The sequence below is a fragment of the Heliconius melpomene genome, chromosome 9 (assembly GCF_056956725.1).
Source record: "Heliconius melpomene rosina isolate 202511_hmr_F chromosome 9, ASM5695672v1, whole genome shotgun sequence".
Lineage (NCBI taxonomy): Eukaryota > Metazoa > Arthropoda > Insecta > Lepidoptera > Nymphalidae > Heliconius > Heliconius melpomene.
This window is the reverse complement of record NC_140397.1, coordinates 1434285-1454775: the sequence shown is the minus strand read 5'-3', so window position 1 is coordinate 1454775 and position 20491 is coordinate 1434285. Positions and strand designations below refer to the sequence as shown.

At 32.3% G+C, this 20491-nt stretch overlaps 2 protein-coding genes across 2 annotated transcripts; both read left to right on the top strand.

Annotated features, from left to right (window-relative positions):
• Window positions 1–1664: 1664 nt before the first annotated feature.
• LOC146536124 (B2 protein-like) lies at window positions 1665–4948 on the top strand. The gene is made up of 4 exons (XM_085190338.1): window positions 1665–1793; window positions 3016–3126; window positions 4162–4276; window positions 4645–4948. The coding sequence occupies exons 1-4, from the start codon at window positions 1749–1751 to the stop codon at window positions 4773–4775; spliced, it is 402 nt and encodes a 133-aa protein (XP_085046464.1). The 5' UTR covers window positions 1665–1748; the 3' UTR covers window positions 4776–4948.
• A 2351-nt stretch (window positions 4949–7299) lies between these two features.
• On the top strand, window positions 7300–9292 carry LOC146536123 (odorant-binding protein 10-like). Its single transcript, XM_085189801.1, has 4 exons — window positions 7300–7423; window positions 7675–7800; window positions 8331–8445; window positions 9005–9292. Exons 1-4 carry the CDS (start codon window positions 7310–7312, stop codon window positions 9139–9141), a joined length of 492 nt encoding a protein of 163 aa, XP_085045927.1. The 5' UTR covers window positions 7300–7309; the 3' UTR covers window positions 9142–9292.
• Window positions 9293–20491: the final 11199 nt, after the last annotated feature.

Here is a 20491-nt window from a genome sequence, read left to right as displayed (position 1 = left end):
ATACATGGTTATTTTACAAAGAATATTATAAATCCTTACCCAAATCAATAATTCAACATTTGAGGCTGTTTCTGAACGAGTAAATTAAATTATTCATTGACATCAACACATTTGACTGTCAGTCAATTCTGTTTATTAAATGAATAATCATGCGGGCGAAGCCGCTGGCAGACCGCTAGTCGAATAATATGTACTATTATACTTTTAAGAAAACTTTATGTTTTGTATGGATCTGAACTTTTGAGTTTCTGTCGTCAAAGTCTAATATGAATTATAAGCCTAAGTTTTCTCTCATTTCTCTACTGGACACATCGTGAGCGGAAACTCTCTCAATGATATCTGCCCATCTCATCTTTGGTCTTCTACGTTCATGTAGGTATCAGTTATACCTACATTTTAAATACTAGATTTATTATAATAATATGCAATTGCATAATAAATTCAATTTAATTATTAATAAAAAATAATTGATTGCGTGTCTAATTCTTTTAATTTATTATTAAACAATGTCTTGCTATTGTCAGATAATATAAATAGAACAATTACATTGTAAGCTTGTTTAAAATGTTGTACGAAATTAGTATGTAGATTTGCACCTTTCATTTTGATGTAGGTAGTTTTTATTCTTACGATGAATTAGAATAAATATTCTAAGTACGTTTCCCTGGTTTGGTAAAATAAATTCAGTTATACCTATACGTTTTTAATTTATATACAAACAATAATAATAAAAAAAATATTACACTATAACAAATTGTAATAGTGTTATTAATTATTATTATTTACATGATTCACCTATAGGTACATTTTATTTGTTACAATATGAATAGAATATAATTATTATGATTACCAAACAAAAGTATGTTCTAATTATTTATTTATTTTTTAAGGTTCACGCTTTATTCCAAATACAGCGGGGTAGGCAGAGGGAATCTAGTGTTAAGACATTCCGTTCCCCACTTTCTGCCTGATTCTGGAGGCCCGCATTGCGTATTGAGTGGCAGAACTCAACGCCGCGCTTTGCCTCCACACCAGAGCGAAGAAATGGAAATGTGAACGTAAATAAATATTTCACTTCCTCTAGTTGAGATCGAATCCACAACCGTCGCATTACAGTCACACCTTTGTGCCGCTGCGCCATGACGGCTTCAAGTATGTTTTATAATTGTATAAATTCGACAATTTTTAAATAGAACTTTAACTTTAATATAATATCCATTGTACGAGTATATAAAACTCTACCATCACTACGACAAACATAGCAAGCTGAAATGTATTGTACATACGAAAATTATTATATATAGGCTTCCTTAAGGAAGGTCCCTATTTTCCCAGGAGAGAAAAATATTGATAACTAAATGATACTACATATGATTCAGTCGCAGTTGTTTTGTTCACGCAGTATCCCGCAAATATCTGGGTAGGCAAAGAGAACCTAGCCTTAGAACACTCCGTTCCGCATGGCGGTGCTCAACATCGCAATATGTCTTGAATAGGAACCAAACACACAACCGTCGCGCTTACATAGCCACAAACTGTACCTCTGCACCACGATTGGCCTCTTTAATACATAAATAAATATATATATAAGGAAAAAATCTATCTATTATTTATTTTTATGATACCAAAAAATTTTAATCAAATAAAAATAATTCACGAGATATCTCATTATCCTGTAAGAAGGACCAGTTTGACTATAAAAGGAGAGATTCTCTTAACCAAGTCACAGTTGTGTACCGACTTGCATCATGAAGACATTCATCGTTCTCGCCATCTGCTTCGTCGCCGCTCAGGTAATATTTGTATTTTATTAATTAATCTATGTATTTTTATATACTAAATCAAGGCTGTCGCGAAATATGTTCGTTCGATCATTTTGATGACAAGGCAAGGAAAATTAGACGGAAATTGGGGAACGGAGTGTTTTAACACTAGTTTCCCCCTACCTATCCTATCTTAGCTTAGTGGGAAAAAATGTGTAGCTGCTATTTATTTATTTACAAATTTAATTAATTTATCGTGCCTTGTGAAAGTTTCTGTTAATGAATCTATTTATTAAAAGTTCTATTCATATTTCTCGAAATTCCTACAGGAAAGGAAAAAAACGAAATTTTCCATTTCTTTCTCCCACAGTCAACGAAAATGTTGATAATTAGTCTCATAAATGATATAATAAATTTCCAATTCACCTACAATTAATACAGTCGACATAGTAGGTCCAAATCGTCTTAAATACAAAAAATAGACTTATTAACAACAGGTTCTCTTTAAGACAACAATTTATTCGTTGTTATTCTTCGACTTCTTAAAACTTGTTTAAGTTTACTTTTTGTGTCATTCATCGAACAATGACAGTCTTGCAAATAGCTTTTAGCTTTTAAAATTTAACTATGAAATACATTTGATTTAAAAAAATAAGATTTTTAGCACCCATAGCGGGATGGTCAGAGGAAACCTCGGCGTTTAGCATATAGTGTTAAGAAACTCCTTTTAAGACTCCGCGGTTGCCTACCTTGCTATATATTTGAAACTAGCGGACGCGCACAGCTTCGCTTGCTTATTTAGGGGGGAATTCCAGAAAACCATGAAACACATGTTCAATTAAATATTTTTAAGAGTCTAAATTCCAAATTTTATAAAAATTGGATTTAAAGATTTTTCCATACAAACTTTCAACCCCTTATTTGCACCCTTAGAAGGAGAATTCTAGAAAACGATGAAACACATGTTCAATTAAATACTTTCAAAAATCTAAATTTCAAATTTTATAAAAATCGGTGCTGATTTAAATTTTTTTTCCATACAAACTTTCCACTCCTATCTCTTCCCTTTAGGGTTAAAATTTTACAAAATCCCTTCTTAGTGGATGTCCAGATTACGAAAGTAAACATCTGTCCAAATCTCACATTTCTACCATCGGCGGTTATGGCTGTGCGTGCGTCTTACCTCAGTCAGTGAGGACAAGTCCTTTTATATATATAGACTATGTATAAATTCTTAATCCTAATTTAACAGGCGCTGACTGACGAACAGAAGGACAAGCTCAAGAAGCACAAATCGGAATGCCTCGCTGAGACCAAAGTTGACGAAAAATTGGTTGACAAGCTGAAAACTGGTGACTTTGAGGTAATTTCTACCTATTTACAATCTAATTATATACGTCACTTTATTAATTAACCTCATTAACCATTATCATTAACCTCATTTTATTATTATTTGCAATATTTCTCATTGCCATATATTATCTAGTATTTATTATATTATCGTTTCACGAAAATATCTATACAGGGTGGAAGAGGCAGCGCTTCTTTTGTTGAAACTGCATATAGGGTAATATATTTCAAACCCACACCTAAGAAATTAATTATGGTACCTCAACAGTTTGGACATAGGATTTTTTTTTCATTTCACGATTTTTATCCATACCCGTATTTCCTGTGACGCACACATACGTGTGCGACGTTTTCTATTTGATAGGTAAGTGTGTGCGTGCCTATGTTATACTTTACAAATGGCGTTTTATTTTAAAACGATAATTTTATTACTTATTTTGTTTGAAAAAATAACTTTTTTATTTTTGGGAATTATTTTTTTCCGAATTATATTAGGCTTTTATAGAGTAGTTAAAACTGTGGTTTCATTTAAAGTGGTGCTGACAATTCCATCCTGTATACAAAACTAACCTAAAATAAAAATATATATTCTTTACTATTACATATTCTATAGTCCTCTATTTCAAGGAAACACTAATTCACATCACAATTTAATGAATCTCCACAAGTACACAAAGTATTTTAAGAACGATCTAATTCTTGGAGGCATTGCGTGCTTGACACCAGATCGAAGAAATGAAAATAATCATAAATTTAAATTAATGCTTCATTTCCTTGAATGGGGATTGAACCCACAAGCAGTCGCGTTTAGTCACATTTTGTTCCCCTGCGCCAAGAATTGCCTTTCTAAGAACGAAGTAACGTGTAAATATTTTTAGAAAATCTATTAAAGTTTTAATGTAGCGAGAGTTGGACCCACGCCTTAGGAATACTTCTTCGAGAGTTCGTGGAGTTCGTGGAGTGCGAGTCTTAATTAGTTTCAATTTTTATGACTTTTCTATAATATTTTTTGTATATATATCTACTCAATAAAAATAATAATTTATAGATAGAAAATGAACCTTTGAAGAATTACACACTGTGTATGTTAGTCAAATCCGGGCTGATGAGCATGGATGGAGAATTCAAGAAGGACGTCGCCCTCGCTAAAGTACCTAATGCAGGTCTGTTGAAATTATATAAAAATAATAATATTTATAAATACATCTTTATACGTAATATGTATATTTGTATAAAATCATTTCAAAGTTAAAAAAAATAAGTAACTTCATGCATACGTATAGCAGGTAGGCAAAGAAAACCTTGTTCCCCATGCACTGCCCAAATTTAGATACATTGGCTGTTGAAAAGAACGAATACGTGTTGAGTTATGGAACTTCCCGTCATCGTCTTAATATCCCCCGAATGGGGATCAAACCTACAGTCATCGCGTTTATATTCAAACGATGCCCCAATGCACCATTGCCTCTTAATTATAAAAAAATCTAAGATAGACCACTTCTCTAATCCTTAATATATATGTTTCCAATAGCGGACAAACAACTAGTAGGACAGCTGATTGATTTATGCTTGGCCAACAAAGGAGATGCTCCTGAAGAGACAGCTTGGAACTACTCAAAGTGCTACCACCAGAAGGACGCTAAACATTCAATTTTCCAATAAACGACTACTTTTTCCTTTAAAAATCAGTAAAATTGGCAAAATTTGTGTTTTTTCGTTGCAATTAGATATTTTTTTGTTCGTTCACTCTAGAAAATGTAATTACTGTTCTTTAAATAATGTAAACTGATACTGAGCCTGCACGAATTTAATTACGAATAAAAAATTTAATGTGACTTCGCTGTTTTTTATTTAAATTTTTATTATAGATAATTATTAAATCTATAATATTCAATAGATAATAATTATTCAAGACGCCATAATGGTGCAGCGGCACAAGGATGTGAAGGTCGCGTTACGACGGTTCTGGATTCGACCCCCACTCGAGGAAATTAAGTATTTATTTACGTTTATATTTCCATTTCATAGCTCTGGTGTCGAGGCAAAGCGCGGCGTTGAGTTCTGCCACTCAACACGCAATGCCTCCAGAATTCGGCAAAAAGTGGGGAACGGAATGTCGTAACACTAGGTTTCGTCTGCCTACCCCGCTGTGTGCGGGATACAGCGTGAAACTGAAAAAATTTAACATTCCTTATAAAAATTACGATAATGTCGTAAAAAAAATCTACAATTCACTGTATTAAATGAATAAACATGTAGTTCAAGCGGGCGAAGCCGCGGGCGGGCCGCTAGTTGAAATTAAAAGTAAATATCATGTAAATACCTAGGTTTTAAACAATAGGATTATTAAAACATTTAATATGCAACTGTATAATAATAATTGCAGTTTAATTTATAATTATAAGTAGGTAATAAACAATGTTTTGCCCTAATCAGGAAATATGAATAGAACAATAATATTGTTATTTTTTTTTTTAATTTCTTTTTGATTTAATATTAGCCTCAACCGTTTAGTTGTGTAAGTACATTCTTACAAACACAAAAACACACACGTACACACAAACACACACACACAGATATATACATTCTATGTGCCCGTGCAGCAGGTTTGACGGGATGTGCTACATTATTAGCTATGGTAACGAGGCAAGCCTCGGCGTTGAGATCCGCCAGTCAATCCGCAATGTTCCGGAAATAGAATTCGGTGGAAAGTAGGGAATGGAGGTGTCTTAATGGAAACAGAGTTCCTCAACATTAGATTTCCTGGTTCCTTCTACCTACCCTGCTATGTGCGGGATACAGAGTGAAGCAATAAAAAAAATGGAATGGAATGGCCGAACAATGGACTTTATAGTACAAAAAAGTCAGAAGTTCCTGAAACACGCATGCAGCAGGGTACACAGAGGGAACCTAGTGACAATACATTTCACTTCCCATTTTCCGGCGAATTCTGAAAACATTGTGTGTTGAGTGGCGGAATTTGGCTCGACACCAGAGCAAAGAAATGAAAAAAACGAAATATTTCATTTCCTCGAATGGAAATCGAACTCACAACCTTTAACCCCTCTAACCCCACTTCTTGTGACATCTTGAAGCTTGTAAAACACAATTCAAGAAGTTACCATAAAAACGTCGATAATATTCAATAGAGTTGATTTAAGTATTTCATAGAACATATAAATACCATTGTTCTAACAAAACAAGTATTGTAATTATTAAACAAACCGCATGTAATTATTATGGCTATCAGGACTATCTATGATAATTATTTAATATAGGTTTCTTTTAATAATTATTTGATTGTGAATTCAAATTTACGATACCAATTGTGCGTGGGGCATAAGAATGCGACTGTTAACACGACAGGTTATGGGTTCAATTCCCGATCGGAGAAATGAAATTTTTAATATTTTTATTTCCGTCTCCAAGGAGTGAAACAAACTGGCATGGGAGTGGAATTAGGTCACTTGAATGTAAATTGCCTGATGTAAGCAGATGATGCAGTTCTGGTATTTGAAAGAAATGACAAAAGGACGGAATGTGAGATCAGTGTAAATGGTCAGATATAAGAACCAAATGAAGTGGTATATTTGGGAAGTATGTTCAGTAGAAATGGAAGACACGAGATGGATGTGGAAAGGCGTATTGCTACTGAGATATTGAGATGGCGAAATCGTACCCTTTGGCCGAACTCCATACAGTAGCAACAGGTACCGATGCTGTTATATATATTATGAGATAATAAGTGACAAAAGACTGAAAAAAAATATATTTATAAAGCAAGAGTAACAGTAAAAGAGGTAGGGAGAGACCTTATTTGACCTACGAGAGCACACTGATGATACTGGAGAAAGTCACGTAAAAAACATGAGGAACGCCCAGAGATTCAGAGTAATTGACGAGGCAAAAAAAGGGTGGTACGTGTCGAGAATAAACGGCCTGAAGCAAATAAATAAAGAGTAGTGTCAAGATACTCCATTCTCTCATCCCTTAGTGAGAACATTATGCGTTTGGATAAAATATATTAAATATGGATATCGAACCCATTACCATCGTGAGCACAACTAGTCTGTCAACTCCACCTCTATATGAATAGCCTAGATATTTCAAAACATTAAATTACCTATTCGTCCATTATTCTATCTTAGTCATGTTCTGTTTACATTTGTACAGTAGTCTAGTATAAATTGGTTTGAATGGTTCGTTATTTGCCATTTTTCTTCCTATCGAATTGTGGAATTGTCTTGAAAATGAGAAAATGTGTATTTTTTTTCTATTTCTTTATGTTTATTATAATATTTTATGTGGAGGTAAGTTTATATATAACTAAACTAAAACATAAGCTTATATAAACATTACCCGCGGGTAAAGTTACTATGGTTATTTAGAATTTATCACCAATTTTTATTTGGTGGGGCCGGATCTCAAGTAAATGCTGGTTTTCATTTAGTTTTCAACTTCAAGGTGTATCCTGCACACAACATGGTAGGCAGAGGGAATCTAGCGTTAAAACACTCCGTTCCCCATTTCATATTAATTCTAAAAACAAATTAATTTACAGGAGAATAAATGTGATGAAGATGTACCACCAACATGTGTTCCTTCTGTAGATCCCATTGAAGAGTGTATTGAAAAACTCCACGTGAACAGAGCTCTTGTGGAAAAGTTAAAAGCTGGCGATTCGAAAGTAAGTTTTATGTTTCGCGCTACCCCTTTTTTTATCTTGCTATATGCAATAAAGATATATGGAACTTCGTTCCCAATTTTAGCCCAATTTTTGAGGCATATATTGAACGGCAGAACTCGACCGCGTTTTGTCTTGTCACCAGAATACTCTTGAAATCCAATATCCAATGAACCATCACATTTAAAGTCAAAGTCTGCACTTACTAACTGAAAAACTAATGATATCTATTTTTTATATTTAATCTAAAATGAAATCGAATCAGCTTCAGGATGTATCTCACATTCTACAGCAGGTTAGGCAGAGGGAACTTAGTGTTAAGACACTCCGTTCCCTACTTTCCACAAAAATTTTTGGGCAATTTCGTGTTGAATGGCGATACTCAACGCTAGGATTTTGCCTTACATCTAGCAAATGATAATATTAATAAATAATAATTCGTTCCCTCGTGTGGGGATTGAGCCCACAACCGTCGCGTTACAGTCACATCCACGAACACCTCAAATATTTAATAATTTTCTTATTAATTATAGTTATTTGATAAGAATTTGAAGAGATGGCTGCTCTGCTTCTTCGAGAAGACTTGTGTGATGACACCAGACGGCGTGTTAAGACAGGATGTTGTGTTAAAAGATATACCGGATCAAGGTAAGATATATAAAAGAAGATTATAAAGGCAGGCAGAGTCAACCTAGGAAGCAAATTGTGGAGGCATTTTGTGTTGATTGGCGGAACACAACGACGCGCTTTGCCTCGTTACCAGAGCAAGGAAATTAAAATATTAAATAATTCATTTCCTCGAGCAGAAATCGAACCCAAAATCTGTCGCGATTATACCACGACTGACGTATAATAAGAAACTTAGCTAGTATTTGATTCAAAGCGGGGAAATTAAATAATGTATGCCCCAAGTGGAAATCGAGTCCACAACCGTCTCGCTTGAAGTCACACGCACGTGCCGCTGAGCCACAGTTACCTAAAGATAAAAAATCAATTAATTTTAATATATCTAATTTTATTCTGCAAAATATGGCAAGCAGAAAGAACCTGAAGAAGACGAGACATTCCAATCTCCTGAGTGGAAGTGGAACTCAAAATTCAAGCTTCAAATGGAAATCGAACCTACAACCATCGCATTTACAATTAGTCAAGGTCTATGACACGACAAATTTAAATATTTTTAGTATAATTCTTATATAAATTTCAGATAAATCCAAAATTGAGAAGATAACAAGCATATGTCTATACCAGAAACTTCACTTTGCGGTGGACACCGCGTGGAATTATTTAAATTGCTTTCGGGAGAAAGATCCAAAATATTCTGTAATAGCAAACAAAATTTAAATTACATGAAAATATTGTAGACTAGTGCTCCATTCGCGGCTTCGCCCGCTTGGACTGTACTCATATAATATGTTATGTTATATTATACACTAGCGGCCCGCGACTGCCTTCTTCCCTGACCCTCTTGGTATATACCATTATTTATTTATTATTTAAGAATATTTAGGGGAAAATGATAGATTTTGTATGGTTATCAATACTGTGAATATCTACACTAAATAAAATTTAATTTAAATCTTTTGGGTTTTTATTTGATTTTGCTCGTATTTACATAAAAGATTTTTTGTTAAAAACAACATTTTCATAAATATATATAGAAATAGAGACCTGACATCAGAACGAAGAAATGGTAATATAAATTTAAATAAATATTTAATTTCTTTGAGTGGGGATCGAACCCACAACCAGTCGAGTTTACAGTCACACTTTGCGCCTCTGCACCACGACGGGCTTCCAAGATTTTAATATTTTAACAATATTTTTTAAATTAACGCCATCTGACAATTGTACTACGAACTACTTATTAAAACATATTAACGCCATCTGTAGAACAAGCTAGGAACCACTGAACTTTGAAACGCTATATTTAGTTATGCATGTAAAGTATGGGTGTCGTTATACATATATAAAATTAAACAACTCGTGGCGCAGAGGAACTGTGCTTGACTGTAGACGCTATGGTTGTAGGTTCGAATCTCACTCAAGACAATAATTATTATATATGTACAATTATTTCCATTTTCTCGGTCTGATTAGACAGTGTGGATTATGTTAGGTTCTCCTCCTCGATCCTCGATCCTAGATCGGTCATTCGTGATCCTTAATTCTTAATTTGTGATTGATAATCGAGTAACTTCTTGTGGTTTGAGGTAACTGGCAGAACAGACATTGGAAAATTACACTGGCTTCTAATGAATGGTTTTCATTATGATTCCATTGCCTTTTATCCAAAATAGAGAATGTCTCTCTCGTCTCTTTCGTCTCTAACACTCGTGCTAAGTGAGATATGGGAGTGACAATCTTTTACCTTATTGGTAAAGTTAATTTTCTGAGTATTGAATATTCTTGTTACCAGAGCGGGAAAATAGAAATAAATGGTATTTTTACCGGGCTGCGAAGTCCAAAAGGGTTCTTTAGTGCGTATATATGTGCGAGTATGTATGTATATTCGTTCTTTTGTACCTAACTGTTAAATCAGTGAACAGATTTTAACAACTGGTCGTTGGATTTATCCTGATGGCTGATGATCATGGCGCGGGTGTTACTGGATATATTTATTTAGTTTATGCAGTTCGTTTTAATTTTCTTTATAATTAATTCAATTGTTTTAATTTACATTTCTATATGCACATTAAATATACACATGTGGTAGGTGTCAATTATTTTCTACTTGCTATAAAAAGGAACTGCCATTACTGTCTTCACTCGCTATCATTAAACAATAAATAAAATAAGTACTTTAATAAAATTATAATGGAATTTTGATTAGGTTCCATTTACCTAATACACTGTAATAGCTAGGTATAAAAGTCATATGCACTTTAATAATATTTTAAAATAGGAAGTTTAATACTTCTTATAAAATATTGTACTAGTAATAAAAATAACTTAACGTTTAACTTTCCCATATATAGCAGGGTAGACCGAATAAACCTAGTGTTAATACAGTCCGTTCTCCATTTTCCGAAGATTTTTCAATTCATTGTGTATTGAGTGACGTAACTCATCGACCACCTTTCGTCTATCAGAGCCAGAAAATGGAAATAATAGCTTCACGATGTAACCTGGCGCTAGGGAACCTGGGAACCTATTGTTAAGACACTACATTTCCATTAAGACACTTCCGTTCCTCACTTTACGCCGAATTCTGCTCGTTTTGAGAGCGAGGAAAATGTAAATATGAAATATTTTCATTTTCCTCGCTCGTCGCGATTCGGTGCAATAATGACGTGTTTATTTGCAGTTTTTAAAATATTGGAGGGGATTCAATCAAAGTTTATAAATATTTTTTCCTCATAATAAAGAAGCTATTTTCATTGAGATGGATTTTAAAGCACAAATTCAAAAATGAGTAAACTACCTAAACTTTTGTTAACTTAATTTTTTCTTCTCCTTAAATGGACAGTTAAAATAATATAAAAAATAAAAAATAGACAAGTAAAACCAAACTAAATCCCTAGTTTCGTATAAAATCAAATAATTTTAAAGTTCCATAGATATATCAATAATATGGAACATGTTTAACGCCATATTGTAGTGATAACTGCACTTTGCCTTTCGAATGAACGTGTTTAGATTTTTGTTGGTGATAAGATAATTGTACTGACCTGTATATAGGTATTGTATGTAGGTAGGTAAAATATATAAATGAGGTTTTTTTTATAATATAGGTATCAGGTATTTGTATGTAGAGGTATATTTTTATGTGGAAAGTTTTAAATCGAAAAGTGGTGTAAGCCTTTTTTTGCAAATTTTGGAAATTGGAAATTCAAAAGTTAAAATTAATTAAAATTACCGTCTCTCTATGCAGATATTTACAAATTTGCGATATTTTTTAACACACTTTCGTTTCCCCACTTTCCTTTGTATTTTTGAGTGTTGAGTGGTGGAACTCAACGTCGCACTTTGTCCCGTTACCACAGCGAAAAAGTAAAATATTTTTATATTTTCATGCATGCAGTAGGGAGCCTACTGTTAAGAATTTTCTTATTTTTTTATTCAAATCCAAGACATTACGTTTACGATTACACTCTATCAAGCGTCACGCTGTATCCTGCTCACAGCAGTGACCAAAACCTAGTGTTATGACACTCTGTTTCTATTTCCATTTTCCACCAAATTCTAGAGGCATTCCGTGAATAGAGACGGTGACACCCGAGCTAAGACAATGGAAATAAATATTTAATATATATTTTTCTGTTAAAATAATCTCTAGTTATGTCTGTTTTGCATTCAGAGCTGACAATGTGTTGTCATTAGTAACAGATTTGCGGCTATTGTATTGTATGTAGGTAGGTGTGTGGGTTTTTTTATATAGATAATATTACCTATATAACATTGTATTACTTAGGTAATTATTTAGGTAATTGAGGCGGTCGTGGCGTAGTGGCACAAGCGTGTGATTGCAAACGCGTTGATTGTAGGTTCAATCACCACTCTTACGAATAAATTATTTCATATTTTATTCTTTTTGCTCTGGTGAAGAGGCCGCAGCGCTTAGTTCCGCCACGCAATGTCACGAAACGGTGGTGAACGCAAGGGTGTTAATGGGAACTCAGTGTCTTAGCGTAAGGTTCCCTTTGCCAACCCTGATATGTGCAGATACCCTGATGTATACCTAACCCTGAATTTAAACCCTGACTTACATTGGAAAAATTATTAAAATTAATTAAAAAGTGACCTAAATATCTTAATATAATATAATAGAATCTGTAAGTATCTATTATTTTAATTCGAATTAGTTTATCCGTAATTTATTTTACCTTGAAAAGTCAATTTCTTAAATTATTCTTCGCCCGTAGCGTTTGGTGCTGCATTTTTTTGAGTAGGTACCCCGCTGGGTATAAAACATGGAGCTTAAAACGTAGATATTGGCAGCTTTAAGTTATGGGTTTGATTCCTAATAGAAGAAACTATTTTCATTTCACCGTTCAAGTAACAAGACAAACTGCCGCGTTGAGTTACGCGTCTGAAGTCTCAACACGCAATGTAATAATCGGGCGAAAGGTTGAGAACTCTAAAACCTTCATGTTTATCTTCTTTTGATTATAATGTAGGATAGACAGAAAGAATATTAGCCTTTCCTTTCTCCACAGAGACTCTGCTCCTATAAATAGGTGACCTATATTTCTATATATTTTTTCTATAATTTTCTATACAAAATTAAGTAATTTTAGTAAAATTCGTAGTCAAGTCAACCCTCCATTACCATTTCCAATTTACTTTTTCGATAGCATCAAAACGTTTGAAACATTTTCAAAGTTCGAATTCCTATTGCCCCGCCTATAGCCCGATTGGCTACCGGTGTTATGCATTATGGAAACAACAAAAATGCATCTATCTTTTTCACACCTACTAAATAATATTATATCAATCATCTATCTCGCTCTAACACAGGGATTATTATAGATTATAGAAAGTTATTGTTAACGCGCTTTTTCTAAGTATTTTAGATTGTATTTTTTTCTAGATTTCAGTGCTTTTTTGTGATTTTATAATTTTAAGCTCTAATACCTTTGATTTAAAGTTGAATTTAGTATATACAGTGAGGTCACTTATTACTTTATAGTGAATTATAATGTTTAGTATGGGGTTTTTCGCCATATGCTATAATCACCATAGAAAAATGGCGTCATAATATTTTTAACTTTTTAAAAGTCCGAACATTGCAATTGCCTGGTGTTAGTTATTATATTGTTATCAAGATTATTGATAAAACCTTTTTCATTTATCTGTCTGTCCTTTTTTCTACAAAAGTACCTAAATATAAAAAAAAACAGTTGTTACGTTATTTTTAACGTTTAATGTTAAAAACTTTTCTTAAGAAAAGGAATTGAGAAATAAAGATTGAGATGAATTTTTAATAACTAATTTTAATTCGAACAAGTAATTCCTCAGATACGTGCGTCAACCAAACAAATTCTTGAGCTTTGTAATATTAAAGTAGGTACAAATTAGGTATCGTACAATTAGGTACCTACCTATTTTAATAAATTCGCTTTCAATTATTAAAAATATAGGTTTAGTCCTTATACATATTATCATTATTTAATTATACAGTTATATAAGTTTTTTTCAAATCTTCATTCGCACGGAATCGAACGGACGACCTTTTCATCCATTAAGTGTTATACGCACGCCACCATTTTGAATTTCAACGTGTTGCTTATAATTGAGTATCACTTTCTTTATAAGGATAAAAAGTTTATTTATGGGTTCGAATAACTAAAAGTTGTACCTAATAGAAAAAAACGTTTAAAGAATTGTAAAAGAAATCGTTATTTCTTCAAAGAGTGAATAAATCTATATTTATACAAATATTATAAGACTGAAGGATAAATACTGAATAGTTCGTTTGCTCGAACGCTCTAATCTCAGAAACTTCTGGTAACACTACCAATTGAAAAAAAATTTTATACATAAATACAATATAAATAATGTTCTTGATTATATATGCATATATAAACTATGGATGTCATTTATCTATGTGTGTATGTCTGTACGACTGTGCAAGCCAATCTCAGAAATGGCTTAACCGATTTACCTAAATGCAGTTTTTACTATTATACCTAATATTCTGATAAGCTTTCCTAAACATTTCTTGTTTGTTTTATTTAAATCAATTTAAATTGTACCAATATAAAGTATATACTTTTATCCATATGGATAAAATTACCTGCTACGAAATAATTGTCTATTGAATTTTCTGAAACTTTAGTTTTCAATTTATTTTTATTGTTATTGTTATTGTTATTGTCATTAAAATTATAATGTAGGTACGTAATTAGAACACGAAAGTAAACTAGATTAGTGAATAAATAATTGTGTAGTTTTAGCCGGCGAAGCCACAAACGTCGCCGCCGCTGCCGCCGTAGAAACTTATGTCAAATATACCTACCATAAGGATCCAGTCTACCGCACTATTACCACGCTTTACCCCGTATACAGCTAGCCTAGGCCACGAAGAGCCTAGTGTTATGCCACTCAGTTCTCCACTCTCGACCCGATTTCGTTACCTTGCGTTTTGAATATCGAACTAACTAACTATTAATCAAGATAGACAAATGAATAGGACAACTACCTATTTGCACCGAGTGGTAATTGAACCCGCTACCGTTACATTTGCATTCAGAATAATCATTCTATTATTAAACTGCTTAAAGCAAAAAATATAAGAGATCGTTAAATAATTTATACATTCATTATAATTTATGTACTCGTATAGGTAAGCAATATTTGTATCCTTTTACGAGTGAGTTGATAGGTTATTATGAAGTCAGGACAAGTTCTTACAATTTCTATGGCTTGTATTTTTAATTTTAGTATTATTATTTAATAACAGTTATTGCATACTATAAATAAAGATTTATATTTTTCAATGTTTATTTTGAAAAGATATATCGACAAATGGACTATGCAACGCAAAAAGTTACTTTTTCAATTCAAATCAGAAGTTCCTGAGATTAACGCGTTCAAATAGACTAAATAATTATCTTCTTAAAAGTTATAAAAGTAGATTTTATTAATAAAAGTAATATCAATTAAAAAGAAACAAAATTGTTACGGATCAATGCAAAATAACATGCTACTTTGTTTAGTACTAATGTGGAACATGCCCACATACACAGACATACATACATTGATATATTCATAAAAATCATGATATAAGAAAAGCAAATTACCGGACGGTATGTGTGATTAGCATTACATTAGTCTACGCTTCATACACTGGCTAGTTAGAAATCGTGGTAAGAATGTTTTTAATAATTATTCATGAGGATTCTTTTGTAATTTTTATTGAGAATAGTTAGGAAAACAATTTGAATTAATTTATTTGTTTTTTTTTTATTTGAACGATCGATTTGAACCTGTGCCTCTTGGAAATAGCCCAGCGCACCTCTTAGGACTTAGGTTTCCAAAAGGCGTAGATTCAAATTCGGCTACTTTGACATATTTAAACGTTTCCAAATAAAAAGTAATAAATTGACGTTGGATACTTAAGTATTCTTAAGAACAGTAATATTTCTTGTTTTAATTTTTTAAAGTGTTATTTCACAGCCCCACACTAAGCTACGATTAACAAGAGGCGCGCGTTCAAAGCCGTTGCGTGAAAATGTTTAAACGTTTTCAAAAAAAAATCCTCTTCCGGCTTCATCCGCCATGACAGCCTTAAAATAATTAAGTAATATAACGTGAGTTAAGTAAGGTAACTGAGTGACTAAACACTCTTTTTCCCATTTTAATTAAAACAGCCCATTGATCTCTAAAAAGTACGTCACATTCGATCGACTTGGATTTTCTCTTCATTACATTCGAATATAGGCATATATATGTATGTATGTATGTTCATACATTATTCTTGGAATGTAAACCACTTTGCATACCTACGTTGTAAACAATTACTTTGTTATTGATTAGTACAAGAACTGTTATTTTTTATTTTTTTTATTGAATTTCATTGAAATAATGATTAAGGTAACCTATATTGAAGATATTGTTCTTTTCTATGATGATTTCGTGGAGAATATTCTTCGAATTTTATTAATTGGTAATTAGTAAAATTACTCGATTTTCATGATATTTTCCATTTTAAACGACCTGGTATTTATTGTTAGGTAGGGTGAAAAGTAAAGTGAATTAAAAAATTCAAAACAGTTTCATTATTTTTATTTAGAATATAAGTAAGTATATAAAATTAAGTTTAAAACGCGTCTGTCTATGAACGCGACTGGAAATGGTTGTGGGTTTGATTCCCATTCGGGAGAATGAATTATTTACATTTCCTCGTTCGATTCACTTACCTTTTTGGTAAAAAAATATGAAAATTGGACAGAAAATGAGAAATGGAGTGCCTTAACACTAAAATCTCTCTATCAACCCTACATATAGGATACAGCGTGAACGAATTTCGATAACGCTGTCAACGCAATACTATTTTACCCTTCATTATAGAGAACGAACTACTTTATAGTAGGTATTACATGATGAAGACCTCAAAGGAGCGATCCTATATAGCATTAATGAGATAATAAGCCGGTACATCTTTGTGTGTTTGACATCACTCTAGATGTTGATGAGACGACCAGTTTTGTCAGAGCTTGAAGTTTTAACTATTTTATTTTTTTTAGATGTAATTTTATTGTTTTTTTTCTCACTTCTACCTTCTAATATTTTAAATCTTAATAAAGAAATTAAAGAATTAAATTTTAATTGTTATATGAAATATTAAACATAATTCTTGTATTATTTATGTGTTACAAAAAAAGATACGATAAAGATTCATATTTTACAAAGATATTCAATTGAAATTTAATTATTTTTTGAATGAATTTTAATACGGTATTTATACAAATAAATAATGTATTTATTACTGATTGACAATTAGAAGATATGGAAGTTAAATAAGCAATTTTTCAATTATAAATTTTAACTAATAATTTTATTAATAGTTAAAATAACACAAAAAATATTTGAGGCGTTCATAGCGCAGTAAAACAGATTGTAAATTGATAGAATAATTTTCTTCTTGCTCTGTTATCAGCAACAAAACAAGGTACGGTCCTGAGTTCCATTACTCAACACGCAATGTCTCGGAAATTGTTCAGTTTTTGGGAAACTGAGGGTCTTAACACTAGGTTCCTTCTCTCTAACGTGAACGCATCTAGCGCGAATCTTTTTTTTAATATATTGAATTTAGAAACACAATTTAAAAAATGCCTAAACGATTAGTTTTCTTTGCCTTTTCCGTTCAAATTTTAAGCAATTTTTTTTATTAATTTGAGTATTATACACTTACGACAAATTTAAACAAAAGAAATATACACATTCATATATATTTTTTCAATAAAAACATAATACAAATAAATAGTAGTAAAAGATCATCCCAAGCTGGCCGGCACTTCTTTTCTAATAGCCGAGACGAATCGTTCAGCCGGCGTCTTTGATCAGTACCGGGAATGAGGGAGTTCTATAATTGTAGGCGGTTCAGTTCGTTTGTTGTTGTTTTTTTGTATTAGAAAGAGAAATTATTTGAAATTTCTTGGAGAAATTGTAAATTAGAAGCTTTTTTAAAGTAGGTACCTACGCATTTTCTGTTATGATGAGAAATTATTTTTTATAAGTGATTTTAGCTACACGCTGTATCTCGCGCATAGCAGGGTCGGTAGAGGGAATATGGGAACCTAGTGGTCCCCACACTCCGCCGTATTCTCGAGGCATCGCGCGTTAAGTGGCAAAACTCAACGCTCGTCGTCTCGTTATCAGAGCGAGGAAATGAAAATATTAAATATTTCTTTTCTCCAAGTGGGAATCGAACTTACAAGTGTATTAATTTAAAGTCAGTTAATTCCTTGAGAACGCACAGCCTGTTGCGTTTACAATCGTATGCTTGTGTCCTTGGGCCACGACTGGTCTCAATTTTTTTTATACTCTCTTTAACAAAGAAAGCCTACTTTAAATATCACTACATCTGCTTTTTACAACGCACTTTTTTCTTTGACTAGAACTTTAAAGAATTTCCAACGAGCATTCCTATATGAAGAAAAATAATTAAAATTATAAAATAGTATCACTAAGTTATAAATATAATATTAAATACCAGCTCCTGTAGGTCCTTCCTTTATATGAAGCATGTAAGTAAATAAGTCGGCAATTTTAATTGTGCAGAACGCAAAAAGGTGTGCCCATCGTAATTGAATAGAAATTATAGTACAATGTAAGTCTATATAAATTGTGAGGATAATAAAGTAATTTTTTTAATTAAGTTTAATTTTTGAGTCTGTCATAGTATAGAGCCTGATTGTAAACGCGACGGTTGTGAGTTCGATTCTCACTTGGTGAAATTAATTATTTTCATTTTGCTCGCTCTGCACTCCGTTCCATACTTTCCGAAACAAATACAAAATACAAATACAAATTTAAAATAAATATTTCATTTTCTCGAGTGGGGATTGAACCCACTAACCAATCGATTTTACAGTGTACGTCTTGATTCTAATTTCTGCTACATATACGAAATGTGGAATACCTGTGGCAGTGTTCTCTCGATATGTCTATCTTCTCTGTCTATCTCCATCTTAAAGGCCGGCAACGCACCTGTAGCTCCTCTAGTGGACGACAGTGGCCACTTACCACCAGGTGACCTGTACGAGTTTAACTTGCTTTTTTTTTATAATAAAAAAACAATAAAAATAAAAACAGAAAAACTACACAACTTATTTGCTTATAATTTACTCATTTCAAATAAAATTCTTTAACAAGATTAATAGCGAATATTTAATATTATAAATTTTTGACAACAGAAACATCACCAAAAATTGAAAAAATTCAAAACACTATACTCTCTTTCAATTTACAAAAAAAAACAAAAAATAACAACTAAGTAAACGCCCAATCGACTTATCAGTTTAACTTAAAATTTTCAAAATTTGTACCTCCTTTTTTCATTTTTTACCCACAAAGGTGCAAAATGGTCGCGTGTACAAGCTCGCTTCGCGGAATCATTTGCCGATCGGTATCGAACAACTGCTGTTATTAAATGCAATTCTTAATATTAGTATTATTCTTATAATTTGACTGTGTTATGCGAGAGGTTGGACTGTTATTTTTTTTAAAACGGTGATCCTATGGAGTGATACATCTCTCCTCTTTCGAACTAACATTAGATAATTTTTCTATTTACTTTCTACGAGAAATTATATGTTGAATGGAGGAACTTCATGCTACGTTTTGTTTTGTTCTCAGAAGGTAACGAAACTAATAAATTCCCGCAAATGGGAATCGAACTCAGAACGTTGCATTCACAAAATAATCATAATAATTAATCTAAAAATGTACCTACATTTTACGTCTATAATATCTTTTTCCCTATAATTTCTATAGCAAATAAAACAAACCCTTATCAGGTCATTCATATTTAAATGCAATTAACTTTAACTATCGTTAATATTTATTTGAAAGAACAAATAAAAATAATAAGCTTTTATGTCTTGTTAGCGATAAGAATAATGTTAATTGTGATATTGAATGAAAAAGGAATACGTATTGCATTACGCTATCTACAGAGCGCAGCAGGAAATCGGTCCGGTTTTATAACAATTCTACAGGTTATTGGGACTGTTGACAAAAAAAGTTATTTAATATTACTTTTTAGTTTGTATTTTTTTATACTAAAAAAAAGCTAAAAGCTTTAGTAATATTTTTGAGCTTGACTCTTTATCCTAGGTATAGCAGGCAGAGAGAATCTCGATAATATTCTTCGTCTTATTCCTTCCACCTATCCTGATTTGGAGACACTAATTTGTTGAGCTCAAGCCGTATTTTCTGTTACCAGAGCGGGAAAATAAAAAACCTCCAGAGCGAATGAGAAATCGAACCCTCTGTTGATTTTAAATATACTTAAAGTTAGACGTTAATTTACAGCTATTAATTTATTTTATGTTATTACTAAAAAATAAATAAATAACGTAATAATAAAAAAAGCCCCAACATTTTTTACGCGTACAGTACATATAAAAGTGGTTATTAACTTAGGCGGTATCATTTCGCAAGTTTGCAATGTTTTAGCACTAATTCAATGTACAACAGCGATAAGGATATCATTTAAAACATACTTCCGTGTAACTCACCTTGC